At 43.5% G+C, this 27,402-nt stretch overlaps 1 protein-coding gene across 1 annotated transcript in view; it reads left to right on the top strand.

Annotated features, from left to right (window-relative positions):
- Positions 1-27,402, top strand: part of LOC121291165 (cation channel sperm-associated protein 4-like) — a 76,573-nt gene that overhangs the window by 31,386 nt on the left and 17,785 nt on the right. Inside the window, exons 6-9 of the mRNA XM_041212255.1 lie at positions 5,563-5,664; positions 8,510-8,607; positions 18,027-18,156; positions 23,856-23,989. Of these exons, the coding sequence (XP_041068189.1) occupies positions 5,563-5,664; positions 8,510-8,607; positions 18,027-18,156; positions 23,856-23,989 (464 nt within the window). The remainder of the gene's footprint in view (positions 1-5,562; positions 5,665-8,509; positions 8,608-18,026; positions 18,157-23,855; positions 23,990-27,402) is intronic.

Genomic DNA, 27,402 nt, shown 5'->3' with positions numbered 1-27,402 from the left:
TGCAGAGGCTTAAGATTTGCTCCTCATTCTTCATTAGCTGACCACAGGCAGGGCAGCGGTTATAGAGCCTCAATTAGCCTTAGTTCTTAGTGTTTCAGGTGGGCATAAAAGATCTCATGCCACAATTTTGAAGAAGAGCAGAGGAGTTACCCTTGGTATCCTGGCCAATAGTTATCCCTCAATCAACATCACAAAAACAGATAATCTGATCATTATCACATTGCTGTTTGTGGGTGCTTTCTGAATGTAAATTGGCTGCAGCTTTTGCAACATTACAACAGTGACTACACTTCAAAAAGTACTTCATTGGCTAAAAAGCACTTTAGAATATTCTCTGGTCGTGAAGTCTGTCTTTCTTTATATATATGAAGTGTAGTGTTGCTGTTATTATAGATTTGTCCTGTATTTTTAAATTCTTAACATTTAATATTTATTGAAGAAAAATTTTGGGGCAAGCCTTTTGTTTTACTGATTGAGGTAAGTTTGCTTTTATTTCACCACTGTGTTTCAGGTGGCAAAAGATGAAAGGATGTCAGAGAGATCAACAGACCTCCTGCTGCAAACTCCACTGAGAACAGAAACTCTGGGTCCTGGTCTTGCATGGGTGTTCCTTGTGGCCCTTTTGGTGGTGGAGCTTCCACCCAAGCTAACCCAGGATATCTACACAATGGCCCATCCCTTCAACAGAACATGAAAATACAGCTTGTGGGGCAAGGCAGGTGCTCAAGATGCACTCCTACTGCTGTTCACCAGGTTTGAACAGGACGCCCTTGAGCTGGAGAGACAGCACACTCCATGTGCAACCGGGTGGGGGTGCCAGATGAAGGTGAGAGCGCTGTGCACAGAGGTGAGAGTTTTGGACTGTGCAACTATTCTAGTGTAGTCTCTTCATTGATGGGAGCTTCAAACCTGGAGTCCGCACTGATCATTGAAAGACAATGGCACCATGATGCAGATCTCCATTGTCTCATCTGGGTGCCTGGCATGCACAGAGTGATGACTTTAACCAATGACATGTCCTTGTTCTCCCTTTTAGATTCACCAGCACACACTCGCTCTCTGGACCCCGAAGGGCCATCCCTGATGCTGGAGACCACTGGGCTTCATTTGCACCTGTGTCACACCTGCCCTCTGAACCAGGCAGCAGCGCAGATACCAACAGCTCGGTGGGCGTTAGATCAGCGGCTAGCATGTCGATGCACATTGGTGAGGGCACTTCATACTTGCCTGAGGTGCTGGCAGAGGCAGAGAGTGCCCAGGCCACCAGCAGTTGGAGGACTGCTGGGGACCAGGATGATGCTCAGTTGAAAGCAGGTGATGAGACTTTCGAGTCATCCATTAGAATGCAGATGCTGGATGTCCATCAGGATGTGCGGGAGGATCTGGCGGAGATCCATAAGGGTCCATGTGCCATGGTCTCCATTATGGAGGGGTCCATGTGGAGCTTGAGCACTGTGTTGACCCCCATGCTGAGTGCACTGCCTCCTTTGAGAGAGTGTCATGGAGAGGCAGCTCCAGGAACAGAATCAGGGGTTCCTGGGGTTGCGCTCAGACCAGCAAGCCTTCACACAAGCAATGACCTCAGGTGGTCAGTGCCAGTGTGGAAGATGGATGAGGCACCCAGTATCCCAGCCAGGTGCCCATCCATCAATGGTGAGCAGGGAAGTCCAGAGTGACCTCACATTGGCGCACAAGCTGCTTGTCGTCTCTGCGGGCTCCTCTCAGGGCGCTCTGGATGACGGCAGCAGCTCCTCTGCCCCTCCAACAGTGACCATCGCATCTGATGAGACTGCAAAGACTGGAGCGATGCCAGCCATGGCACTGGCTGCTCCATCCCAGGCAGGGCCAGCATAGGCTCCACTGGCCAGAGGATGACTGCCAAGGTCATCAAAGCCAACAAGACAGCAGAGTCAGCAGGCTGTCTCTAATGCTGTGGCCAGCGATGGTGAGACACCAAGATGTTGCACTCAAAGTTCACTTAATGTCTGCGCAATAAAGTATTGAGCCACTCACGTCCAGCATTACATACTGGCATACCATGCACCAAAAAAGATGAAGCATACTCAGTTCATCAGAACCAAAGCAAATTTAATGTTATTGTCATACTTTATTGCGCAGGCCCTGATGGACTTTGAGTGCAAATGAAAGGGTCATTTCAGACATCTGGGATGGAGACAGCAGGCCCAGCATGAGGTGGAAGCAGATCTTTGATAGCCTAGATGAAGGAGTGTTGGATCAAGGCATCCCTGGTTTCCCTGTCTCTCTCGATGTTACTGAGGTATGTCTTCACGCCCTCAGCGTGCTCCTCACAGTGCTCCTGTTCTGACTCATTTCTGGGTTCATCCTCTGTGGCCTGTAGAGCTGTATCAAGATCTTCTTCCTCCAGTGGGTTCCCCCTTGCCAGTGCCAGATTGTGGAGAGCACAGCATGAGACCACTATCAGTGACACCCACTCTGAGGGTATTTTAGTCCACCCCCTGAACGGTCCAGGCATCAGAAGTACATCTTGAGTACACCTATGGTCATCTCTACCACCACCCCTGTGGAGGTATGACTCCTATTGTAACACTGCTCTACCTATGTTCATAGGTGGCGGAGAGGTGTCATGAGCCACCCCTTCAACGGATAGCCCTTGTCACCCAGCAGCCATTCACCCAGTTGGGTTGGAGCACTGACGAGCCTCAGCATCTGGGAGTGCCTCAGGATATAAACTTCATGGGAGCTGCCAGGGTACTTGCAAAGAATTGCAGAATATGCATCCTGTGGTCACACACACTCTGCACGTTCATGGAGTGGAATCCCTTCCTGTTGTTGAAGGCATTGGCTGACCCGCTGGCCTCTTGAAGGCCACATGTGTGCAGTCGATGGCACCCTGGATGCAGAGGAACCCAGCGATCACTGCAAAGCCTCTAGCTTGCTCTGCCTGGCTGGCCTCATCCATACGGTAAAGAATAAAGGTCAGTACCTGCCTGAACAGAGCTTCTGTCACCAGCTTGATGCAATTGTCGACAGCTGATTGGGAGACTCCAACACAGATCCCCCACTGACGCCTGGAAAGAGCTGGAGGGATAGAAGTTGAGGGCCACTGTGACCTTCAGAGCCACTGGCATGGGGTGTCTATCCACACAGTGGGAGCTGATCTCAGGCCCAATCACCTGACAGATGGAGGTCACAGTCTCCCTTGAGAAGTGGAGCCTCCTTCTGCATTGTACCTCAGACATGTTGAGGTAGCTGCATCGCCGCCTATAAACCCTGGCAGCAGGATAGTGGCGTCTTCAGCGGCCCATTCTGCCTTGGACTACCTACTGGTCCTGCGCCCCTTATGCCTGCGCCTCTCCTCCCACAGGTCCATCTCCTGGAGGCTTCATCAGGACACCAGCCTTCTCTTCCTTTTGTCCCTCTCTTCCTCCTCAGAACAGGTGCCTCCAGCAGAGACCACAATCCCCATTACCAGGGAACAGAAGGCTGTCTGATACCTGGAATGGTCCACACGGTCTGGATCCTCCGGGGGCTCTGCAGACACCAATAAGTCCTGAAATGAAGCCTGGAAATGCTAAGAATGAAGCCTGAACAGAGATGAGGCTGCCAAGTACCAATAAGCAACCAGCAGCAAACTATCTCCAAAACTCCTCACTACTCACAATGCCAATCCTGCTGACACTTTTTATCCTAACCTTGGATGAGGTTTTTGAAATTGTCGGCTGCCCGCCTGCCTGTTTTACTCATGCGAGAAGCGCGAAATTGCACAGGGAATGTAAAATACAGCTTAATGGCCTTAACTGGCCTCATAATTGATGGTGGGTGCAGCTCTGACTCCTACTCGTGCCTGCCGAGCAAAACATCATGCGAGTGCATGATGATGTTGGGACGCTCACCTAACGTCATCGCTTGCTATTTTATGCTCGAGTGTGTCAGGGGTGCACCCACACACACAGTGAAAAATTCTGCCCAATGTCACTAACCTCCCTGTTAAATTTTCTTAACAAACTTAACAGCTGCCAAGTGATAACCCTTAATCATTACCCCACCTCTACAAACACTAGGAGTGAATGGAAATTACTTCAATTATCTGACCTCATATCACACCCCAAACTCAATTACTTCCCTTGCACCTGATATGCAGAAGTCCACGTACCACTAATACCAGAAACTGCATTATTGTCAGGATTAATGATACCCAGTTTTCTACCACAGAATTTTGCCATCCTTATATAAAGGTCGTTTAACTTGTGTGCCCTCAAAGTCCTGGGGTATCCGCATGAACTTCCAATTCATTCTCTGGATGTGGGTAGTACTCTTAAGGCCATATTTATTTCCCATACCCAGAAGGTGTAGTAGGCCATCTTGCAGCTTTTTTAAAACATAAGTGGCTTGATAGGCTGTGTTAGAGGGTATTAAATAAACTAGTTGTATGGACTGGAGTCTCATATAGATCAGATAAGGTAGGAATGGCTAGTCACCTTCCCTGGAGGAGATTAGTGAACCATTTGGGATTTTATAACAATTTATCAGCTTTCATGTTCAATTTTCTGGTACTAGTTCACACATTACCCTAGTTCTATAACTTGCTATGGCAGGATTTTTAATCATGACACTCTGTTGCTAATCCATTATTATAACCAATATTCCCTCTAATTCTTCTTAGTTGTGCACAGCCTTTTTATTGCACTGCACGGCCCTTTGAATATTGCTGCGCAGACCATTGCAGGCTGATTGCAACTAGTATACTATCATACCCAAAAGTACGTTCCTATTTTGGGTGCTTAAGTCCCACTATCTGGAATTCTCTCTCTAAACCCCTCCACCTTTCCACTCCCTCTATTCTTTAAAATCCCTCCTTTGATCAAATTTCTGCTCGCCCCCAAAATTGCCTTTGACTCAATGGCCTGTTTTTCTTCGCTGTCCCATGAAGCGCCTTGGGATGGTTTCTACATTAAAGGCAGTATATAAATGTCAGGTGTTATTGATGCAATTAGCTAAGTCAGGAACAAATCAACTGTTTGAGCAACAGACATCTGGCTCCAATTTGGAACACCAGCTCTATTTAAGCTTTGTGCAGTGTCTGAAAATTATGCCGTTGTGCTTAACTGCATGTGCTTAACTGTGTGTTAATACCAGGTCTAACAGCATCTGTTGAAAGACAGAGTTAACATTTCGAGTCCGTGTGACTCTTCTTCAGAGCTCTGAAAAAGAGTCATATGGACTCGAAACGTTAACTCTCTTTCTTTCCATAGATGCTGTTAGACCTGCTGTGTTTTTCCAGCATTTTCTGTTTTTGTTTCAGATTTCCAGCATCCACAGTATTTTGCTTTTATCTTTGTATTAGTACCAGCTCTGGATTCTGTAAGTTGTCTAATTCTACTGATCCTTTGTTTTGATCATTTTTTCATGAAGCAGATTATTGCTGCTTATAGTTAATAGACACTAAGTTATAACTGCATTCATGAATAAAACTTTAAGTAAGGTGAATCCATTGAGAATCACTCCTGATAGGCCTGCCTCATAACATTGGGTGCTCCTGTGATCTCCTTACTTTGTAACTGCTTCTTTTCTTCCACACAGAGTTATGCCATGTTCTTTGCGACATTTGAACAAATATTGGTGACGATCTTTCTCTGGGAAATGTTGCTGAAATGGTACTACGGCTTCTGGCTTTTCTGGAAGGTAAATACCGGCTGTGTTGTGGCAAAGCCATATACCAGTTTAGCAAAGATGAGAAAAGAAAAGGAGCTGGGATTGATTGTTGATCAGTCAGTGTGAAACTGTAACTAACAGTGATAATCAAACCAAACTCATCCAATTATCATTGTCAGATAAGTTATTTTAACCTTGTATAGGCCACGGTTTCAAATATTGCGTGAAATTTTTATGTGGACATTGATGTGTTGAAAAGGGTTGAGAAAAAAGAGATTATGGAGTATCAGAAAAGGGGAAAGACTCTAAACTTGTTTCAATTAGAGCAAAAAAGACTCATGGCAATGTAGAAAAGTGGAGACGTGGACCAGGATATTCTAATTTTTGTTGGGAACCAAATAGTATGTAGCAGAACTTTCTAAACAAAATAGATGGGTGGAGCCCCTGGTGGGTTAGATTATATTTGTTCTCTGGAAGGAAAGGGTTTGATGGCTGAAGTAGTGCTTTCCTTCTTGTGTCACTAAAATGTTTATCAAACGTTCACGACTTTCCAGTTTGATTTTTCCAATACTGTGCTGTCCTCAATAGTAACTTGAACTCTATCCTACACAAACTTCAAAACTGCATTCCCTACATTCTGTCCCCCTAAGTTCCACTCACTACCACCCTGACCTCCAAGAGCTTCATTGGCTTCATGACCCAAAGCACCTAATTCAGAGCCTGCCTGCTCACTTACAAATTCCTCCTCAGCCTCACTGTACCCCGCCTCTGCAACCTCCTCCAGTCCTATGTTCTAGCTCATGCGTTATGGGTTTCTGAGCCTGGACCTTGTGCATCTCCGCCTGCCTACCGCGCGCACCCCCCCACCCCAGCCTCACATTCCTCAGTTGTGTCACAGCTTTCAGCTGTTTGACTTTTAGAAGGAAATTTTCCCTGGCAAGGGGGGTAGGTTTGTGTGCGTGCATCCCTAAAAGTGATGTCGAGTCAGGATCCCGACTTAATCCTGCCCTATTCCAGTTTCACTAGGGCAGGATTGAAGGCAAGCAGAGATCTCCCATACAGGGGATGGATGCCAAAATCCCATTTGAAAGAGGCAGGATGCCCAACACATGCTTACAGCAAAAGGATTAGCTCTCATAACGTGTGACTACCGGTGCTTCATGGCAGGTCATTGCTAACATCTTCAGCCTGGCGAAACAAGACTTCCTTCCCAGCAGAGCAGGTGAGCACATGTTGGCAGTGGCTGATCAGATGCCTGTCACTGGAGAGTCACCCTTACCACCACCACCCCCACCCCAACTGGGGTTTCTATCTCTTGCCAAGCTGTGTGGTCTCTCCTACAAGGAGAGAAAGCCAAAAGGTGTGAATGTTAGAATGGCTGTGTGGATGGGAGTGAAGGACATTTATGGAGGATGACTGTGAGGCATGGATGTGAGAGGGTCATAGGATGAAGGTGAGTTTGAGTGTTAGCTGTTCAATTGGGAATGTAAGGTACCTGCAGAGACAGGAATGAGTGAAGGTGTATTGCAGGAGAATGCTGGAATGTGGAGCTTGGCACTTGAAGGTGCTATGCCACTCACCTTTCTCACCCCCCTGAAGTCCTTTGATGCTTTGTCTCCAGGTTGGAGGGACTGCACATCTGCTGCTGACCTTTTTGACCATTTCCATCCAAGCCTGCTTGGTTAAAGAGGCAGTCCTCTTCTTCCTGTTCTTGGAAGAGCTCACCTTACTTCAGCCCCTCAGATCTCACAACATGAACTCCAGTTAAGAGCAAGAGACCTGAGGGTTTGGGGCAGCCTTTCCAAGTCTCCTCTCCATTCCAGTGGTTGCTGCAGCTGCAAAAATCCAAGTGCTGATGAGACTTTGTAACTCATTTCATGGTCCCTTTAATTAGAATAGATCAGTAAAGAGCTTTCACCATGCCTGCCTCATCATTCAGTTTTCCAACCCGCAAATAGTCTCACTATTCTGATATGGACTAAGAAGTGCGAAAAATCCCAACTCTGCTCTCTGCAGTTCCAACCTTAAGCCCTTCTCCCTTGCTACTTCTCACCCCGCTTTTCCTTAAAAACTGCCTACCAACTATACTTTTATTCATCTCTCCTGATGTGAGCTCAGTTCGTTAAAATATTCCAGGTGCTCTCTACTTCTAGAACTTGTGACAGGAATACAGAGTCAGAGTGTCAAATGGTAGCAGACAGTAAAGGGCTGCTGGTAGAATGTCCATTTTTTAACTGGTGGGGCACAAAGTTCCCATTGAAACTTAGAACTTGGAGGGGACACAGGAAAGCTATGGTCTTCCCTAGAGGGTCCATATATTAAACAGAAGTCCAAACTCATTTCACGTAGCGACCTTCTCCTGATTGGTTTTCTGAATGCTAAGTCTCCACTCGGAGATCTTCCTTGGAGATCTGTGGTGGAGGAAAAGCTTGATTCCAGCTGTCCATCTTCTTTATATACTTGTCATGATTACTTTGGTCCCGTTAAGCCTATTCTTCACCAGAGACTTAATGATCCACATGTTTTGGCATTTCCCTTGGTTCCAGTAGGTCAATGCACTCAGGTGCATGTAAGAAATCCCATGGCATTTTCCAAAGAAGAGCAAAGGAGTTCTCCCCTATGTTCTGGCAAATATTTATGTCTCAACCAACATCACTAAAGCAAATTAGCTGGGCATCTAATCATTTCATTTATCTTATTGCCTTTTGTGGACCTTGCTGTGTGCAAATTGGCTACTGTGCTTCCTACATTACATTAGTGACTATTGTTCAAAACTACTCCGTTGGCTGTAAAGCTCTTTGGTACATCCTGAGGTTGTGAAAGGTGCAATAGAAATGCAAGCCCTTTTTCTTTCATTGCTCTGACATTTTTCTAGGATGGTTGGAACATTGCAGATTTCTTCGTCACATCTGCCTTATTCATGGGTTCCACACTGTCGTCAACGAGGAACCATGAGATTTTCTATGTTCTGAGGTAGGAGGACGTTTTTAATGGAATAGTTGATAATTCTATGTAGAAATTAAAAACAAAGCCACACATCAAGAAAATCTGAAATAAAAATTGGAAATTGCTGGATATGTGCAGCAGGTTTGTCAGCATCTGAAAGGTAAGAGAAACAAATTTGAACTGTGATGAATGGTCTCATCTGAAATACTAACTGTTTTATCTTTCAACTAACTGGCTGCTGTATGTTTCCAGAATTTTCTGTTTTCATTCGGATATCTTGAAGTGTTCTTTCTCTCCATTCTTCTGCCCTACTTTTCTGACACACTTTGAATTCATAGGGCAGAACTTTAACTGCCAAAGAATGCGGGGGGGGCAGGGAGGGGTGGGTTTTGGTTCATGCAAGAGAATGGGGGGGGGCGCGGGTGTTAAAGCCCCAAGAAGTGGCATCAGGTCCGGAACCTGACATCGCCCTACCTGTCATGATAATAGCTGATTGCAGTTGTGGACTTCACTATTAGATACTATACGGTACTCTGTACTAGATATGGCGTCACCTGACCTAGAGGTTGAAGGTCAGATAGCACATTTTGGAACCTGTCTTGATAGAATTCAGTTACTGCAGATATGTGTTCATGTTTGGAAAATGTGTTATCAATAAAGTTAGTTCAGCTACAATGTCGATGGCTTGTGTGCATTATTAAAACAAAAAATACATGGTGTCAGAAGTAAACTAAATGCAACAATGGAGGTTCTGAAACCACTGACAGAGCTCAGTTTGGAGGGAAGTCTTGCCAAAAGCTGGAGGAGGTTCCTGTAGCGATATGAGCTCTACCTCACAATGACAGGCAATGATAAAAAAGACCCTCAGGTACAGTCTTCCATCTTTCTTCACATAGCAGGGGAAGAAACCCTCGAAGCCTATAATGCATTCACGTTTGAAAGTGATGAAAAATGAAACGACTTGAAAGAAATAACGGAAAAATTCGAAGCCTACTACAGCCCTAAGAAAAACATCATGTATGAAAGATACCAATTTTTTATGTGCACGCAAGGCAGTGACAACATTAGTCAATACATATCTGAACTGAGAAAATGAGCTCAATAGTGTGAATTTGGAGAGCTTGAAGAATCACTCATCCGAGATAGAATAATTTACGGGATCGCTAGTGACTCTGAGAGAACAGTTTTTGAGAGAAGTTGATCTCATGCTTGAGAAAGCAGTAAATATCTGCAGTGGCAGAGACAACAAAATGCCAGATTAAACAGATGACAGAACACGCACACAATCAAGCAGTTGATGCAGTTAAACAGAAACAGCTCCGGGAAAGAAACAAATAGACAGTCTCAACAGATAAACATATAGAATAAATAGACAGTCTAAAAAGAACAAAACTGCAATTAAAACATTTAAATGCAGCCGATGTGGAACAGAGCATTTACCACATAGTTGTCCAGCCTAAGGAAAGCAGTGTAAGAACTGTGATAAATGAAATCGCTTTGTTAAGATGTGTAAATCGAAGAAAGTGCAAATAATTGCAGATGATGACGCAAAGTGAACTTTTTGTTGGTTCAGTAACAACAAATTCCAAAGAAGACGAATGGAAGGTTGATTTAAAAATTGCCAACATGATGGTGAATTTCAAAGTTGACACAAGTGCACAAGCAAATGTCATTCCCATCAGCCTGTATCATAAGATAAGCAAAGAAAAACCACTAACTAAAACAGAAGTGAAGCTGTCTACTTATACAGGTGAAAAAATTACTATGGAAGACAAGTACATACTTAAAGTGAACTAAAAATATAGTCTCAAGCACTTCCATTTATAGTGGTGAAAACTGATGCAAGATCCATTCTTGGAATCAAAGCTTGTGAAAATCTGAAGCTAATCAAGAGAATAATGATTGTTGCCACTGATGAAATCCTGAGCGAGTATAAAGATATGTTCCAGGGTATTGGCTGCTTAAAAGGAGAACACACCATCAGGATTGACGAAACTGTGACATCCAAAATACACCCACCCTGGAAAATACCAGTAATAATGAGAGAGCAACAAAGCAGAGTTGGGCAGAATGGAGAACTTCACATCATCAAGAAAATTGAAGAACAGATAAAGTTGGTTAATCCAATTGTAATTGTAGAAAAATCAGGTGGGAATCTGCAAGTCTGTCTGGATCCCAGAGACCTAAACCAGGCACTTCAAATAGAGCATTACCAGTTGCCTACAGTAGAAGATATCACATGTAAGCTAGCTGATGCTAAATACTATTCAATCTTGAATGCGAGTTCAGGCTTCTAGAAGGTCAGGCTAGATGAACGCAGCTCCTATCCCTGTATCTTCAACACACCATACAGGCGATACAGGTTTTTACGCTTACCTTTGGTATTAATTCAGCTCTGGAGGTGTTCCACAAAACAGTGAAGCAGCTGTTTGAAGGAGTAGAGGGTGTGGAAGCCTATATCAACAATGTGTTGGTCTGGGGAGCCTCACGAGGAGAACACAACCACAGACTGAGGCAGGTGCTGGCCAGAGTTAGAGAAAGAAACCTCAAGCAGAAGAAGGAAAAGTGCAAAATAGGTCTTCATGAAATCAAGTATTTGGGAAATGTGCGAACAAGTGGGGAACTGAAGCCAGACCTGAGAAAAATCGAAGCAGTCGTGAACATACCGCCCCAGAATGGAAGAAAGACTTGGAGAGGTTTTTGGGAATGATGACCTATCTTGAGAAATTCATTCCACACATGTCAGACCTGACAGCACCTCTCAGAGAACTTCTACAAAATGATGTGGAATGGCACTGGGAACAAAGTCACCAGGAAGCTTTGAACAAAGAACAAAGAAAAGTACAGCACAGGAACCTCCAAGCCTGTGCCGATCATATTGCCCGTCAACTAAAACATATTACACTTCCGGGGTCCATATCCCTCTATTCCCATTCTATTCATGTATTTGTCAAGTTGCCTCTTAAACACCACTATCATACCTACTTCCACCACCTCTGGCAGCGAATTCCAGACACTCACTAGCCTCTGCGTAAAAAACTTGCCCCGCACATCACCTTTATAGTTTTCTCCTCTCACCTTAAATCTATGTCCCCTAGTAATTGACTCTTCCACCCTGGGAAAAAGCTTCTGACTATCTACTCTGTCCATGTCACTCATAATTTTGTAAACTTCTACCAAGTCGCCCCTCAATCTCCTTCGCTCCAGTGAGAACAATCCGAGTTTCTCCAACCTCTCCTCATAGCTAATAACCTCCAGACCAGGCAGCATCCTGGTAAACCTCCTCTGCACCCTCTCCAACTCCTCCATATCCTTCTGGTAATGTGGTGACCAGAATTGCACGCAATATTCCAAGTGTGGCCTAACCAAGGTTCTATACAGCTGCAGCATGACTTCCCAGCTTTTATACTCAATACCCCTGCCGATGAAGGCAAGCATGCCATATGCCTTTCTGACTACCTTATCCACCTGCGTTGCCACTTTCAGTGACCTGTGGACCTGTACACCCAGATCCCTCTGCCCGTCGATGCACTTAAGGGTTCTGCCCTTTACTGTATAATTCCTGCCTGTATTAGACTTTCCAAAATGCATTAGCTCACATTTGTCCGAATTAAACTCCATCTGCCATTTCTCCACCCAAGTCTCCAACAGATCTATATCCCGTTGTATACTTTGATGTAACCCCCAGGATGTTGATAAGACTATGAATACCTTAATAAGATCTCAAAACTATGCCCAACACTTTACAACAATTATCAACCTGTAAATCCTTCCAATACACCTGATGGCAGGTGGTAAGAGCGGGAGTGTTTCCTAGTCAGCCATACACTAGTCAGCCTTTGACCAGTCTGAAGAGAACACTGACCCAGGCACCAGTGTTAAATATTACGATGTCAGTCAGCCAGTCAAGATCTCGGTGGACACTTCAAAGACTGGCCTGGGAGCTGCCCTCTTGCAAAGTGAGGCACCTAGGGCATATTCTTCAAAGGCAATGACTGAAATACAGCAGTGGTATGCCCGAATAGAAAAAAAAATGCTAGCAATTGTGTTTGGCCTACAATGCTTCCACCAGTTTGTCTATGGCAAAGACATGGAGAACATAAATAACATACCAGAAATGTTGAGGAACACAGGGTTTAGTGAGAGGGAGGAACTGAAAGAAATCAGTATTAGTAGGGAAATGGAGTTGGGGAAATTGATGGGATTGAAGGCCGATAAATCCCCGGGGCCTGATAACCTACGTCCCAGAGTACTTAAGGGAGTGGCCCGAGAAATAGTGGATGCATTGGTGGTCATCTTCTGAGATTCTATTGACTCTGGAACAGTTCCTACAGATTGGAGGGTAGCTAATGTGGCCCCACTATTTAAAAAAGGAGGCAGAGACAAAACGGAATTATAAACCAGTCAGCCTGACGTCGGTAGTGGGGAAAATTCTAGCATCCGTTATGAAAGATTTAATATCTGAGCACGTAGAAAACAGTAGCAGAATTGGACAGAGTCAGCATGGATTTTTGAAAGGGAAATCATGCTTGACAAATCAACTGGAATTTTTCGAGATGTAACTAGTAGGGTTGATGATAGGGAGCCAGTGATGTGGTTTATTTGGACTTTCAGAAGGCTTTCGACAAAGTCCCACATAAGAGATTGGCGTGTAAAATTAAAGCGCATGGGATTGGGGGTAGTGTTTTGAGATGGATAGAAAACTGGTTGGCAGACAGGAAACAAAGAGTGGGGAATAAACGGGTCTTTTTCCGAATGGCAGGCAGTGACTAGTGGGGTACAGTAAGGATCGGTGCTGGGACCCCAGTTATTCACAATATATATTAATGATTTTGATGAGGGTATTAAATGTAATATCTCCAAATTTGCAGATGACACAAAGCTGGGAGGGAGGGTGAGCTGTGAGGAGGATGCAGAGATGCTTCAGTGTGATTTGGACAAGCTGAGTGAGTGGGCAAATATATGGCAGATGCAGTATAATATGGATAAATGTGAGGTTATCCATTTTTGTAGCAAAAACAGGAAGGCAGTTTATTATCTGAATGGCTATAAATTGAGAGAGGGGAATGTGCAACGAGACCTGGGTATCTTTGTACACCAGTCGCTGAAGGTAAGCATGCAGGTGCAGCAAGCAGTAAGAAGGCAAATGGTGTGTTGGCCTTCATAGCCAGAGGATTTGAGTACAGGAACAGGAATATCTTGCTGCAATAGTACAGGGCCTTGGTGAGACCACACCTGGAATATTGTGTGCAGTTTTGGTCTCCTTATCTGAGGAAGGATGTACTTGCTATTGAGGGAGTGCAGCGAATGTTGACCCAACTGATTCCTGGGATGGCGGGACTGACATATGAGGAGAGATTGAGTCGATTAGGATTATATTCTCTGGAGTTCAGAAGAATGAGGGGGGATCTCATAGAAACCTATAAAATTCTAACAGGACTAGATAGGGTAGATAGGGTAGACCATTTAGGACTGAGATGAGGAGAAATTTCTTCACCCAGAGAGTGGTGAGCCTGTGGAATTCGTTACCACAGAAAGTAGTTGAAACCAAAACATTGTATGCTTTCAAGAAGGAGTTAGATATATCTCTTGGAGCGAAAGGGATCAAAGGGTATAGGGAGAAAGCGGGAGCAGGTTATTGAGTTGGATGATCAGCCACGATCATAATGAATGGCAGAGTAGGCTCGAAGGACCAAATGGCCTACTCCTGCTCCTAATTTCTATGTTTCTATAGAGCCTGATCATAAGTTCTTGGAAGCTATACTTAAAAAGCCCCTGAACTGTGCACCACCAAGAATCTAAAGATTACTAATGCATTTGCAGAAGTACCAAGTCAAATAAATACAAACCGGGCAAGGAAATGTATATTGCAAACACTCTGTCACGGAATGGTGGAACATACTGTGCAGATCTTAAAACACCTGCTGAAGAAGGCAAAGGTAGACAGAAGAGACCCCTACCTGGATTTCAGGAATACTCCATTTGAAGGCATTGGATCATCTCCAGCACAGCTCCTGATGGGGAGAAGACTAAAAACTAAGTTTTCAACTGCACCCCAAATGTAATTTCCACAGCCATTGAGCTATAGCATGCAGGACCTGCTGAAACTGAGATAGCAGAAGCAGAAACAGTACTTTGATCAAAGCGCCTGACCTCTGCCTGACCTAAACATGGGAGAGACAGTGAGGATTCAGCATGAAGGGATATGGACTCCTGCTGTTGTCACAGGAATCACAAGAGAATCAAGGTCTTACATAGTGCAAATTCCAAAAGGACAACAGTACAAGAGAAACCGGAAATTCTTACGGAAAAGAAATGAAACACAACCCTGCTCTGAACCAGAAAGTGTAGCTGAAGATCAAAAACCAGAATGCACCAGTGAAGCATCAGATAACCAGACAAAGCCTGAGAGTCCTGAAAACTATTCAATGGGTGATGCTATCAGAGAGTTGGAGAAGGCAGGCCCCTTATCCTTCAAAATCACCTGTCACTATTCAGAAGATCCGGTGGAAGAGTTGTGAAAAAACCGCAGAGATACAGAGATGAGTAAAAGACAAAACAGACTGATCAAAACAGAGGGAGAAAGAATAGATAAGAGACTTTGTGTACTTGAGTTGAATAAAAGTTTTTTTTTAAAAAGGGAAATGTCATGATAATAGCTGACTGTGGTTGTGGACTCCAGTATTAGATACTATATTGTACTCGATATGGTGTCACCTGACCCAAAGTTTGAAGATCAGATAGCACTTGTTGGAACCTGTCTTGTTAGAATTCAGTTACTGCAGCTATGTGTTCCTGTTAGGAAAATGTGTTATCAATAAAGTTAGCTCCGTTACAATATTGACGACCTGTGTGCATCATTGAAACAAAAAACAAGACACCACCCACTTCTGGGTTTCACTGAGGCCCATGGATCTTCCAGTTAAATATTTAACATACAAGTCGGCAATTACTTGCACATTTAACCCAGAATTCTGACTTTAACAGCCAGAATGTAGGTTTCCCAAGCTGTGTGGAACTCACCAGGGTCAACCAGGCAAGATCACAGAGGGAAGTGCTTGGTAAATGAAACTGACAGGCTGAGAAACCTTCAAACAGTGAAACTAAATAGCTGCAGCCCTACCTAGATGAGAGGCTGATGCACACAGTACTTCTTCTGTTAGTGTGCTTTCCCTGCTTGACTGGTGTTTTCCAACTTCTAGGAAGTCCGGTCGCTGTTTTGCACTTTACTTGCCTTGATCTTCAATTCCCCTGCTGTCAGCCTTCACTGCTGAATGGGAGAAGCTTAAGCAGCTCTATCTTAAACCTCCGAGTTATAAGAGGGGCAGCAACACTGAAAGCGGCACGAGCAACACCAGCAGCAGAACCATCCGCCTTTTCCTCAGGCACATGTAGCTGGACAGGATGGAGGGGATGGACACAGAGATCAGTTCTAAGGGAGGCAAGAGCACCGACATAGGTTCTACAGGCAGTACATCAACTCTCTCAACATGTATGAATACCACGTCTCAGGAGGCTCAGGCTTTCACCGGTGCTACAATCTACAGCCTGCTGGAACAAGACCACCTTCAAAGTGGGTCAGGTGGGCATGCATTGACAGTGGCCGTCAAGGTGGTTATTAGGGAGGCACCTCCTAATTCTCTACCATTTCCTGGAGTTCTGCACTCTGAAGGAGAGAAAGTAGAGAGTTGTGAATATGAGAAATTGATTGTGTGGAGAGGGGGAAAAGATGATATTTGTGGACAGTGACTGTGAGGCATCAAAGATGAGCTTGAATGTTGGCTATTCAGGTGGGGGGTTTTGGAGAGAGAGGAGAACTTCTGAGGTGTACATGTGAACTGTATACTGTGCAGAGGAATGCTGGGAAAGTCAGATTGTGGGCTTTGACACCTGAATGTGTCATACCACCACCTTTCCTGCCCTCCGGAGGTTTTTGAATCTCTTGTGGCACTTTATCCAGGTTTGAGGGACCATACTCCTGGTGTTCACTTCCATGCAGACTTTCTGCTTTGTTTGAGAGTCTAGCTTCTTCCTACCATCCTTGAGATCCTGCATCAGGGCCTCCATGTAAGAGTCACAGACTTGGGGCAGCCTTCCCCATTCTTCTTTCCATTCCTGTCATTGCTGAAGCCTCAGAAATCAATGTACAGTTCAGCTAATCTGCCCCCTGCTGGGATCCCTTTAATTAGAAATTCTTCTTTGACAGATTTGAGGTATCATCCTGCCTGCCTTCTCTGATTGAGAAACTAAAAGCAGGATTCTAATGCCATGACTGAGTCAAAGATTGACATCAAAGCCCGCTTCAGTTTCAGATGAGATCCTGACCCCCTACCTCATCACCAACCCCCACCTGCTGCGTGCAAGTACATTCTGCCCATAGTCCCTCTTGTTCATTTGGACATTGACTTTACATTGTGCATAAGTTCATAAAAGCTAATCAGAAAATATGGGCATTTCAGTGTAATATATATGATTAACATTGTACATAGCAGGTGGTATATACAATCTTACCATATTATCAGGCCCAATGTTTAAGAAATCCTTGCTAATAACTTAGAATTCTCTATGCTTATGAAATTGTTTTATTTCTGGTGATCACAACTCAATATATTCCATGGCCTTATATTTTGAATTAACTCAAGCTGATATTTTAGTCCTGGAAATGAATTAAATTTCCGATGTAAGTACTAAATCTGTTTTTTTTTCATTACTCCCTTTAACAGCACAATCTTAGCTTTATTTCCATATTAATCCTTTATCTGCATATCAAGATAAACTGATATTTTTGCTTTACCTTTGCTTTTTTGTTAAGTGGAGAAATGTGCTCCACCTAACTTCCCACGCTAGCTGAGTCTGCTTTTATATGTTTTGCAAATTTTGTATTGCTTATTTGTGGGTGCAGAAAAAGTAGCTATTTTCTGCATTGCATAATCCATAAGCACATATGATGCAGTGAATCTTCATTTTGTCATTACCCTTAAAGCTGTGCATACATTTTGACACATTTAACAAAATGTTCATCATTTATAGAGGTTAAATTTATTTTTGTTATTTGAAGTGTGAAAGAAGGATTATGATTAATTATTTTGTTTTAGTTGTGCCATTGATGAAATTGGTTTGCACAAAGTAGGCCAAAATGAAATTGCCATTTTTGTTAATGGCTCCAAAATCTTCAGAAAAAAATCATGAACTCTTTTTCAAAGAAGGGCAAAATGTAGCGATAAGGTGTTTCTGCTTTTTCTCCACATGGAACTTAGAGAACAACATCATTTTTAGAGCAAGTCTATTATGTACTTTACAATGAAGTAAAAAGTTAAAATTGGTAAGTTTATTAATATTTGCATTTAAAAATTCACTAGTTATTTAGCTTGGAAAATGTTTGACTAACATGTGGCTTTTCATTCTTGGCTTATGATTAAATAAGGACCTTGTGCTGGTTATTCTAGAGTGCTGAGAGCTCTGCGAATGGTGCGGAGTTTAGCTGCCATCCAGGGCCTGGCCATTATGGTGCAGGTAATCGTCCAGTCAGTTTCCGACATGGCCAACATTATCTTCCTGCTCATCCTGATCACATTGGTGAGTACAAGTAAGTAATGTTTGCATCTGCACTGGTGTTACTCATAATACATCCTAGGGGCCTCCTACAGCACAAATCTCTCTCAGCTTTGGCTAATGAAGGCTTGCTACTCTCTTTGTGATCTGGCCTTCATTCATGGCCATAGAATGACACTGAAGATAGTCACTCTGAACAGTTACACTAAGAGAAAACAAGGCAATACTATGGGAAACTTAAGTTACCCAACTTGTCTAGAGCAAGCACTTGGCTCAAATAAGTCTATTGGACAAGATGTTTTAACAAACCTATGGGACTTGTGGTTTACTTTCATTTTTCTGAGCAGGGGGAGGTTCAATATGTCAGGTCTGAAATCAAGGTATCATTGTGTGAGGCTGAGAGTGACTGTCATCTAAGACTCTATTTGTGATAGTGGCACTTAACAGAAAGTTAACAAAAGGCATTGGGGCCAATTTTCAAGTGATTGCTCCCATTGTGCTCCAGACAGCCGAAGTGAGCTGTGTTCAAGCAGATGCCAGGGTTCCCTATCTCACCTACCATATAGGATGGTAAATGTTGCGTTGCTATTTTGATTACGTTACTGCCCCATTTCCACAACCCCAAAGACATTGAGAGCTTAGTGGCAGCCCATTCTAGTTTGGAAATTACTCAGGATAATATCATATGCAAATGCAAAACACAGTTATATAACACCCCTCATACCTGCTATTTTAATGCAGGGATAATTAGTTTATTGTACAAAATATTTGTATGTTATATCATCCATTAATTTCTAATCTTCTATCCCTAAGTATACAAAATCAATAGGCTAGATATCCATGCCATTGTGATAGGGTACAAGCTATCTCTGTCCATGTTCTTAATATTTTTGTACCTCTTGCTCACACCAATGGATGTTAAGTGCTGGTGCATGAGCTTATGTTCGCAGAGTCTGAGAGCTTGTGGAAGTTGCTTCCTATTTCTTAGCTATGCTGTTTCTTCACACCAGCTGTAGACAAAACAGCACCAGATGGCAACTGTTTCACTTCCTGGGCTTCACCTGTGGAGTGTGAAAAACTAGAAACAACTTAAAAATATATAAAACTAAGACTAATACGAGAATTATTGCTCTGCCTTCTCAAAAATGGACCAATTAGTTGCCTGCTGTGCATATACAGACTGTATCCATTTCTCCCAAGAGCATAATGTTGAGTAGCTGCTTTCAATGGGCTAGATCTTGCTGGAAAAATAATGGTGTTTATGATCCACATCCTTATTGATGTGCAAATAAACCAGCAAATTAGAGGATTAGGAGATATGGTGTGAACTGCAAATCTCCAGAACCTGCTGCTCGATTTACACTGCTCCCAGGCTTGCTTTGCAAAAGCGGCATCTTGCCCTTCATCTCACCGTTATTTATAAGAAATTGCTGGATTTGCACATTAATTTTCCCATGAAACTTGCCGCAGGAAGTAAGGGCTGGATATTAACAGTTTAAGTAATAATGATGTGATCATTATCAATGCAATGCTAATGTATCTCTCTGACTCAGAAAGGAAGCAATTTTAACTGTTCATCTCATTTCAGCATGTGGTCAGTTGTCCTTAGAGATTTTAGAAATATCAGTTTTTTCTTGCTTTTCCTTTCTATCTCATTTTATTGCCTCCCTTAATCCTATCTTTCTTTCTCTCACTTTGGGTAGAACCTTTACTGGGGAGCGGGTTGGTCAGAAAGCTGTGAGAAACTCCTTATTCCCAAACGATGTGGAGTTTGCCTTAGAAGTCACCAATAAGCTCTCTATCCAGACAGACAGCCTGATTGACAGTCTGGGCCTCTTGGTAAAGGCTGCAGCAATAGGGATGTTTGTGTCAGCAGTGTGGGGATAGGGGTGTGTGCAAACAGAAGGTATGTCAATCAAGGAGGAGTTTCAGTTGGGTGGGCTGTCATTCCTGGGAGAGGGGGTGGGCGTTGCGGTGATCGGAAGCCTGAGGGGTGGGAAGGTCAGAGGCCTTGTATAAGAGGGATTGGAGGTCGTGGAGGTGTGGAATTGTGGCCTGGTGGTAGTGGGATATTGGGGCCTGGTTGGAGGGAGAAAAGTATTTTAGCAGGGGGTGGGGGCGTGCCTGATTGCAGAGGCTCCTCAAACAGGCATCTGGATCCAGGAAATAAGTGCAAAGGCATTTATATTCTGAAACCAATAGTTCTTCAGCTGGAGGATGTTGTTGAACGCCCCAACAGTTGGGAAGCATATTGGCCAGCAGTAATAAGTTCAAATGCTGAATAATATTAAGGCTCACAGCCTCATTATCACATTTAAAGTGCCTCCAGTCTCCTTGGATCGGGTTGTTCATCCACCCAATTTCAGGCCTCACTTATGATAATGAGTGGGTTTGGGTTGGGAAACAACTTTCTGATACGTTAATTTCCCCGACTTAACCCTATCTCACCCATCTTTTAAAGTTGAAATCAGCCCTTTATTTCTCCTTCTGTACCTGATTTGACTATTCCCTTTTTCCTCCTCTGTCATTTCTGTGTTCCTTTTTCAATCTGGTAGAGGAGATAGACTCTTGATCTTACCATTCACGCAAGTCCCAAATGCTTCCTGTTGTGCTCGCTACGCCATTATCGACTCACACTTCCAGCAAGTTCCAGCACAAAACGTTTTGAGCTGAAGGATGCAGGAAAAAGTCTTAACAGCATATGCAGTGAGATCCCTACCCCAGCAGGATCTGACCCAGTGTATTTATATCTCTGGGTACATGTCACTGAGACTAAAAATCCAAACCAACATTAGGACTGTGCTGCAGATCACTAGGTCGGCTTAAGGATGAGGATAATTTTAATCTTTTGAATAGTTAATAAGGATATGTGAGAACAATAAAATTATTTCAATTGGAGACTCTACCAAATGTAAAGTAGGAAAATCCAAATTGTCAGTTGATATAGTTTGTCAAGGCACCCATGAAAGATAGTGTTAATCTTGATCTGGTATCATCAGTAACCCAGAAAATGAACAAGAAATGGAAGTTGTGCCACAAAATAGCATTTAACATGATCTAAGGCCAGAAGCTAACTTGGACTAATTGTGGTCAAAATTGGATGCTAAACCAATATATAAAATGAGCCAAAACCTGCAGGGGGAGAAAAGGAGGCTGACTGGAGGCCCCTGGTTTTGAAGTAGCCTAGAAATAACACTGGATAGTAAAATTGGGATATACTTATATCAAACACCCCCACTCTGCTATTTAACCAGAACCTTCATTAAATGACAGATAAACATCGAGAAATTCAACTTTGATGGGGAGGTCATAAACTGCTTAGAAGCCTTGCATAGTTATCCTTTCCACAGACTTCAACTATTTCCATTGCACCTGTTTTTACATCCAGTTTGAAAGGGAGAAGGCTGGGTCTAACACTAGTATCTTAAACTTAAATAAGGGCAACTATGTGGCATGAAAGCTGAGCTAGCTGAAGTGAACTGGGATACTAAGCTAGAGGATAGATTAATAGAGAAGCAGTGGCAGACATTTAAGAATATTCAGAATAAGTATATTCCTAATATAAACAATAACTCTTAAGGAGTGGACCCACCATCTGTGGTTAACTAAAGAAGCTAAGGAAAGCATCAAACTTAAGAAAAAAGCATATAACTATGCAAAGATGAGTGGCAGGATAGATGATTGGTCAGAATATAATTAACTAAAATGTTAATCAGGAGAAATAAATTTGAGTATTAGAGGAAGCTAACTAGAAGTGTAAAAATGGATAGCAAGAGATTCTACAGGTATTTAAAAAATAAAGAGTAAGTAAAGTGAGTGTTGGTCCTCTAGAAAGTGAGTGGAGAGTTAATAGTAGATAATAAGGAAATGGAAAATTAAATAAACAAATATTTTGCTTCTGTGTTCACTATAGATGATGCAAAAATCATTCCAGTAATATCAGGGGGTGAAATTACAATCACTAGGGAAGCAGTATTGAGAATATTGATGGAGCTGCTCTCTGACGAGTCTCCGGCTCCTGGACTACATGCGGGGTCTTAAAAGAAGTGGCTAATGAAGTAGTAGATGCACTGGTGTTAATTTTCCAAAATTCACTAGATTCTGCAAATGTTCCATCAGACTGGAAATTAGCAAATATAACCCCCCTGTTCAAGTAGAGAGGGAGGCAGAAAACAGGAAACAATAGGCCAGTTAGCTTAATGTCTGTCGTGGTGAAGTTGTTAGAATCCATCATTAAGGAGGTTATAGCTGGGCACTTAGAAAAGCTCAAGATAATTGGTAACATGAAAGAGAAATCATGCTTAATTTATTGGAGTTCTTTGAAGGAGTAACATACGCTGTGGATAAAGGAGAGCATGTAGTCATCCTGCACTTGGATTTCCAGAAGGCATTTGATAAGGTGCCACATCAAAGGTTACTATGGAAAATAAAAGGTCATGGTGTAGGGGATAACATATTAGCATGGATAGAAGATTGGCTGGCTGGCAGAAAACAAATAGCATGCATAAGCGGATCTTTTTCTGATTGCAGGATGTGACGACTGGACTCTTGCAGGGGTCTGTGCTGGAGCCTCAACTTTTTACAATTTACATCAATGACTTAGTTGAGGGGAGCGATGGCATGGTAGCTAAATTTGCAGATGACACAAAGATAGGTCAGAAGGTATGTTGTGAAGCGGATATAAGAAAGTTGCAGATGGATATAGACAGGTTGATGATTGGGCAAAGATTTGGCAAATGGAGTTTCAAGTGTGAAAATGTGTAGTTCACTTTAGCAGAAAGAATAAAAAAGCAGTGTATTACTTAAATGGAGAATAGCTGCGAAGTTCCAAGGTGCAGAGGGATCTAGGTGTTCTAGGACATGAGTCACAAAAAGTTAGTATGCAGGTACAGCAAGTAATCAAGAAGGCTAATGGAATGCTATCCTTTATTACAAGAGGAATTGAACACAAAAGTAAGGATGTTATGCTTCAGTTATACAGGGCATCAGTGAGGCCGCATCTCGAACATGTGTGCAGTTTTGGTCTCCTTATTTGAGGAAGTAAACTTGTTGGAGGCAGTTCAGAGGAGGCTTACTAGATTGATACCTGGAAAGAGCAGGTTTTCTTATGAGGAAAGGTTGGACAGACTAGGCTTATATCCACCGGAGTTTGGAAGAGTGAGGGGTGATTTGATTGAAGTATATAAGATCCCGACTTGTTTTGACAAGGTGGAAGGAGAAAGGATGTTTCCTCCTGTGGGGGCACTGTTCTAAAATTAGGGGTCGCTCTTTTAAGACAGAGATGAGAAGAAATTTTTTTCTCTCAAAGGGTTGTGCAACTTTGGAACTCTGCCTCTGAAGGTGGTGGAGGAGGGGCATTGAATATTTTTAAGGCAGAGGTAGATAGAATCTTGTTAGGCAAGGGAATCTATATCGGGGGTAGATGGGAATGTGGAATTCAAAACACAAGCAGATCAACCATGATCTTATTGAATGGCGGAGCAGCTTGAGGGTTTGCATGGCTTACTCCTATTCTATTTCTTATGTTCTTCATCCCTGCCAAAGTTGGAAGTTCCACCTAAAGTGTTTGTACAATAGTATATTGTGTAATTTTCAAGCTATATTCATTTCATTTCACTTAACTTTCTTCAGCTGCCCTGCGCCGTGGGCATTGGTTATTTTACTTTGTCAGCTACAAAATTATCTCATTCAAGCTGCATAAAATGAGATATTTCCTTTTGCAGGTATTCGCTGTGTTTGGGGTGATCATATTTAGCACCAATGTTCCAGAATCGTTTGGGAGTTTGGAAAAAGCTATGTACTCGCTGTTTATCTGCATCACACAAGATGGATGGGTGCAAATTTATGAAGAATTTGTGTAAGTCCCATTGTCCTCTTGACATATTCCCAGGCCTGTGTTTTATTGTTCTTTACTGTGTGCGCATGGTTTAGTGTTAGAGAAGTTTTAGAAGGACAAGGGAAACAGTTGCATGGAAAGACCATGACATCCAAATTCCTCTCCAAGTAACACACCATCCTGATTTAGAAATATATTGCCTTTCATTCATCATCATTTTAGCAAAATAAGGCAGGATCTGGCCAAGGTAGACTGGGAACAGCCACTTGTGGGGAAATATACAGAGGAGCAGTAGGGGGCATTCAAAAAGGAAATGGAGTGTTTACAGGCTCAACATGTTCCCTCTAGGGTGATAGGAAGGAGTAACAAGCCCAGAGAACCATAGATAACCAGAGATATTCAGGTTACGATGAGAAGGAAAAGAGAGGCTTTTAGCAGGTACAAGGGAAGCAAATCGGCAGAGGCATTAGTGGAGTACAGAAAGTGCAGGGTGGAGCTTAAGAAAGCAATCAGGAGAGCAAAGACGGGATATGAGAAAGGTCTGGCTGGTAAAAGTGGGGAAAATCCCAAGATATTCTATAAGTATATCAATGGAAAGAGGATAACCAGGGAAAGAGTAGGTCCCGTTAGGGACCAAGGGGGCAATCTATGGGTGGAGCCAGGGAAATGAATACTTCACATCTGTCTTCACCCAAGAGAATGAGGATGAAGGTATCGGACTCGGCGGGGAGAGACTGCGAGGTTCTTAAGCAAATTGATATAGGGTGTGACAAGGTATTGGAGGTGTTGGCAGGCTTAAAAGTGGACAAATCTCCAGGTCCGGATGATTTGTGTTCCAGATTGATGAGGAAGGCAAGGGAGGAGATCGCAGGGGCTCTGACCCAAATTTTTAATTCCTCTCTGGCCACTGGGGAGGTACCAGATGACTGGAGAATAACTAATGTGGTTCCGCTATTTAAGAAGGGTTGTAGAGAGAAGCCAGGGAACTACAGGCCAGTGAGTCTCATGTCATTGGTAGGGAAACTATTGGAGAAAGTTCTGAAGGAGAGAATCTATCTCCACGTGGAGAGATAAGATTTGATCAAGGATTGTCAGCATGGCTTTGTCAGAGGGAGATTATGCCTAACAAATTTGATTGAATTTTTTGAGGTGACCAGCTGTGTAGATAAGGGTAGTGCAGTTGATGTAGTTTATATGGAGTTCAGCAAAGCCTTTGAGAAGGTCCCACATGGGAGACTTATAAAGAAGGCAAATGCACATGGGATACAGGGTAATTTGATAAGGTGGATTCAAAATTGGCTTAGTTGTAGGAGACAGAGAGTGATGACAGAAGGATGTTTTAGTGACTGGAAGCCAGTGTCCAGTGGTGTAGCACAGGGATCTGTGCTGGGTCCCCTATTAATTGTCATTTATATAAACAACATAGATGACTATGTGGGGGGTAGGATTAATAAGTCTGCGGATGACACAAAGATTGGCCGGGTGGTTAACAGTGAGGTTGAGTGTCTTGGGCTACAGGAAGATATAGATGGGATGGTCAAATGGGCAGATAAGTGGCAGATGGAATTTAACCTTGAAAAGTGTGAGGTGATGCACTTTGGAAGGAGTACTTTGACAAGGAAGCATTCAATGAACAGCATGACACTAGGAAGTTCTGAGGAACAAAGGGACCTTGGCGCGTGTGTCCATAGACCTCTGAAGGTGGAGGGGCATGTTAGTGAGGTGGTGAAAAAGGCATTAGGACACTTGCCTTTATCAATCGAGGCATAGATTACAAAAGTAGGGAGGTTATGTTGGAGTTGTATAGAACCTCGGTGAGGCCACAGCTGGAGTACTGTGTGCAGTTCTGGTCGCCACATTATAGGAAGGATGTGATTGCATTGGAAGGGGTGCAGAGGAGATTCACTAGGATGTTGCTTGGGATGAAACATTTAAGTTATGAAGAGAGGTTGGATAGACTTGGGTTGTTTTCGTTGGAGCAGAGAAGACTGAGGGGCGACCTGATCGAGGTGTACAAGATTTTGAGGGGCATGGTCAGGGTGAATATGGAGCAGCTATTCCCCTTAGTTGAAAGGTCAGTCACGAGGGGACATAAGTTCAAGATGAGGGGCAGGAGGTTTAGGGGGGCTCTGAGGAAAACTTTTTTACCCAGAGGGTGGTGACGGTCTGGAATGCGCTGCCTGGGAGGATGGTGGAGGCGGGGTTACTTCACATCCTTTAAAAAGTACCTGGATGAGCACTTGGCATGTCACAACATTCAAGGCTATGGGCCAAGTGCTGGTAAATGGGATTAGGTAGGTAGGTCAGGTGTTTCTCACATGTCGGTGCAGACTCGATGGGCTGAAGGGCCTCTTCTGCACTCTGTGATTTTGTGATTCTGTGATCATCGGGTCAAAGTCCTGGAGCACTCTACCTATCAGAACTGCAACAGTTCCAAGAAAGCAGCTCCAAAGATGAGAGGAACAGCTCAGAATACCTGCACTGTGCGACAAACCCAACTGTATTTACTGAAGGTGAAGGTTAGACTTATTGAGCAGAATTTTGCCCTTGATGGGCGGACGGGTCCCACTGGCTCAGGGGCAGTTGGGCAGCCAATCATCGCTGCCGAAATGGGCCCCATCGCCCTTTCAAGTGGGCGGGCCAATTAAGGCCCGCCCAGTGGGTTGCCCGACAGGAAGCGCTATGCGTTTCCTGTGCAGGGCAGAGGAGGGATTCCCCAACTGCCAGAGTGCGCTCTTTCATGCATGCGGTCGAAAGAGCGCACATCTCCCTGAGACTAAGTGCTGCCTCAGGGAGAGCGCTGACAGTGTTTGAAAGTTTAAAAATAGAAAAATAAAAAAAGTATTAACATGTACTCCTCGTGACAATGTCACATGAGATGGGACATGTTAATAAATATCACAGAAACTCTATTAAAGATTTTTAAAACCGACATGAAACCTCATCCCGCCGGTGGATGAGGTTTCATGTTTTTTCAGAAGCCCGCTGGGGCTCCTGGCCTGCCCGCCAGCCTTAAGGTTGGACGGGCAGGGCCTTTAATTGATTTAACTACCCTGTCAATGGCCTCAATTGGCCATTGACAGGTCGGCGGGCGGACAGCTGATTGCACTGTCCCCCTGCCTTCCTGAATATTTAAATGGGGTGGGTTCCCTCCAACATCATCCTGTGGCATTTTTGCATCGGCGAGCAGGCCCCGCCCCCAACTCACCGATGGAAAAATTCTGCCCATCATAAGTAGTACAAGAATTTGCAAGGGTGACAATTCAAGGAACCCAGGCTCAGAAGATCAGGGGCTAGTTTTGAAATTTGGTTCTTGCTGGACGATTGCTTTCAAAGCCCATGGAATACCATATCTAACTTCTCTCATTCATTGTCCTTCAGCTACCATTATGGTGATATGCAGATGCACATGTACATTCACACTTGCAGGCAAA

This window comes from Carcharodon carcharias, chromosome 19 (genome assembly GCF_017639515.1).
Source record: "Carcharodon carcharias isolate sCarCar2 chromosome 19, sCarCar2.pri, whole genome shotgun sequence".
Lineage (NCBI taxonomy): Eukaryota > Metazoa > Chordata > Chondrichthyes > Lamniformes > Lamnidae > Carcharodon > Carcharodon carcharias.
Note: the sequence above shows the minus strand (reverse complement) of the source record. Positions and strands in the feature narration are given on the sequence as shown.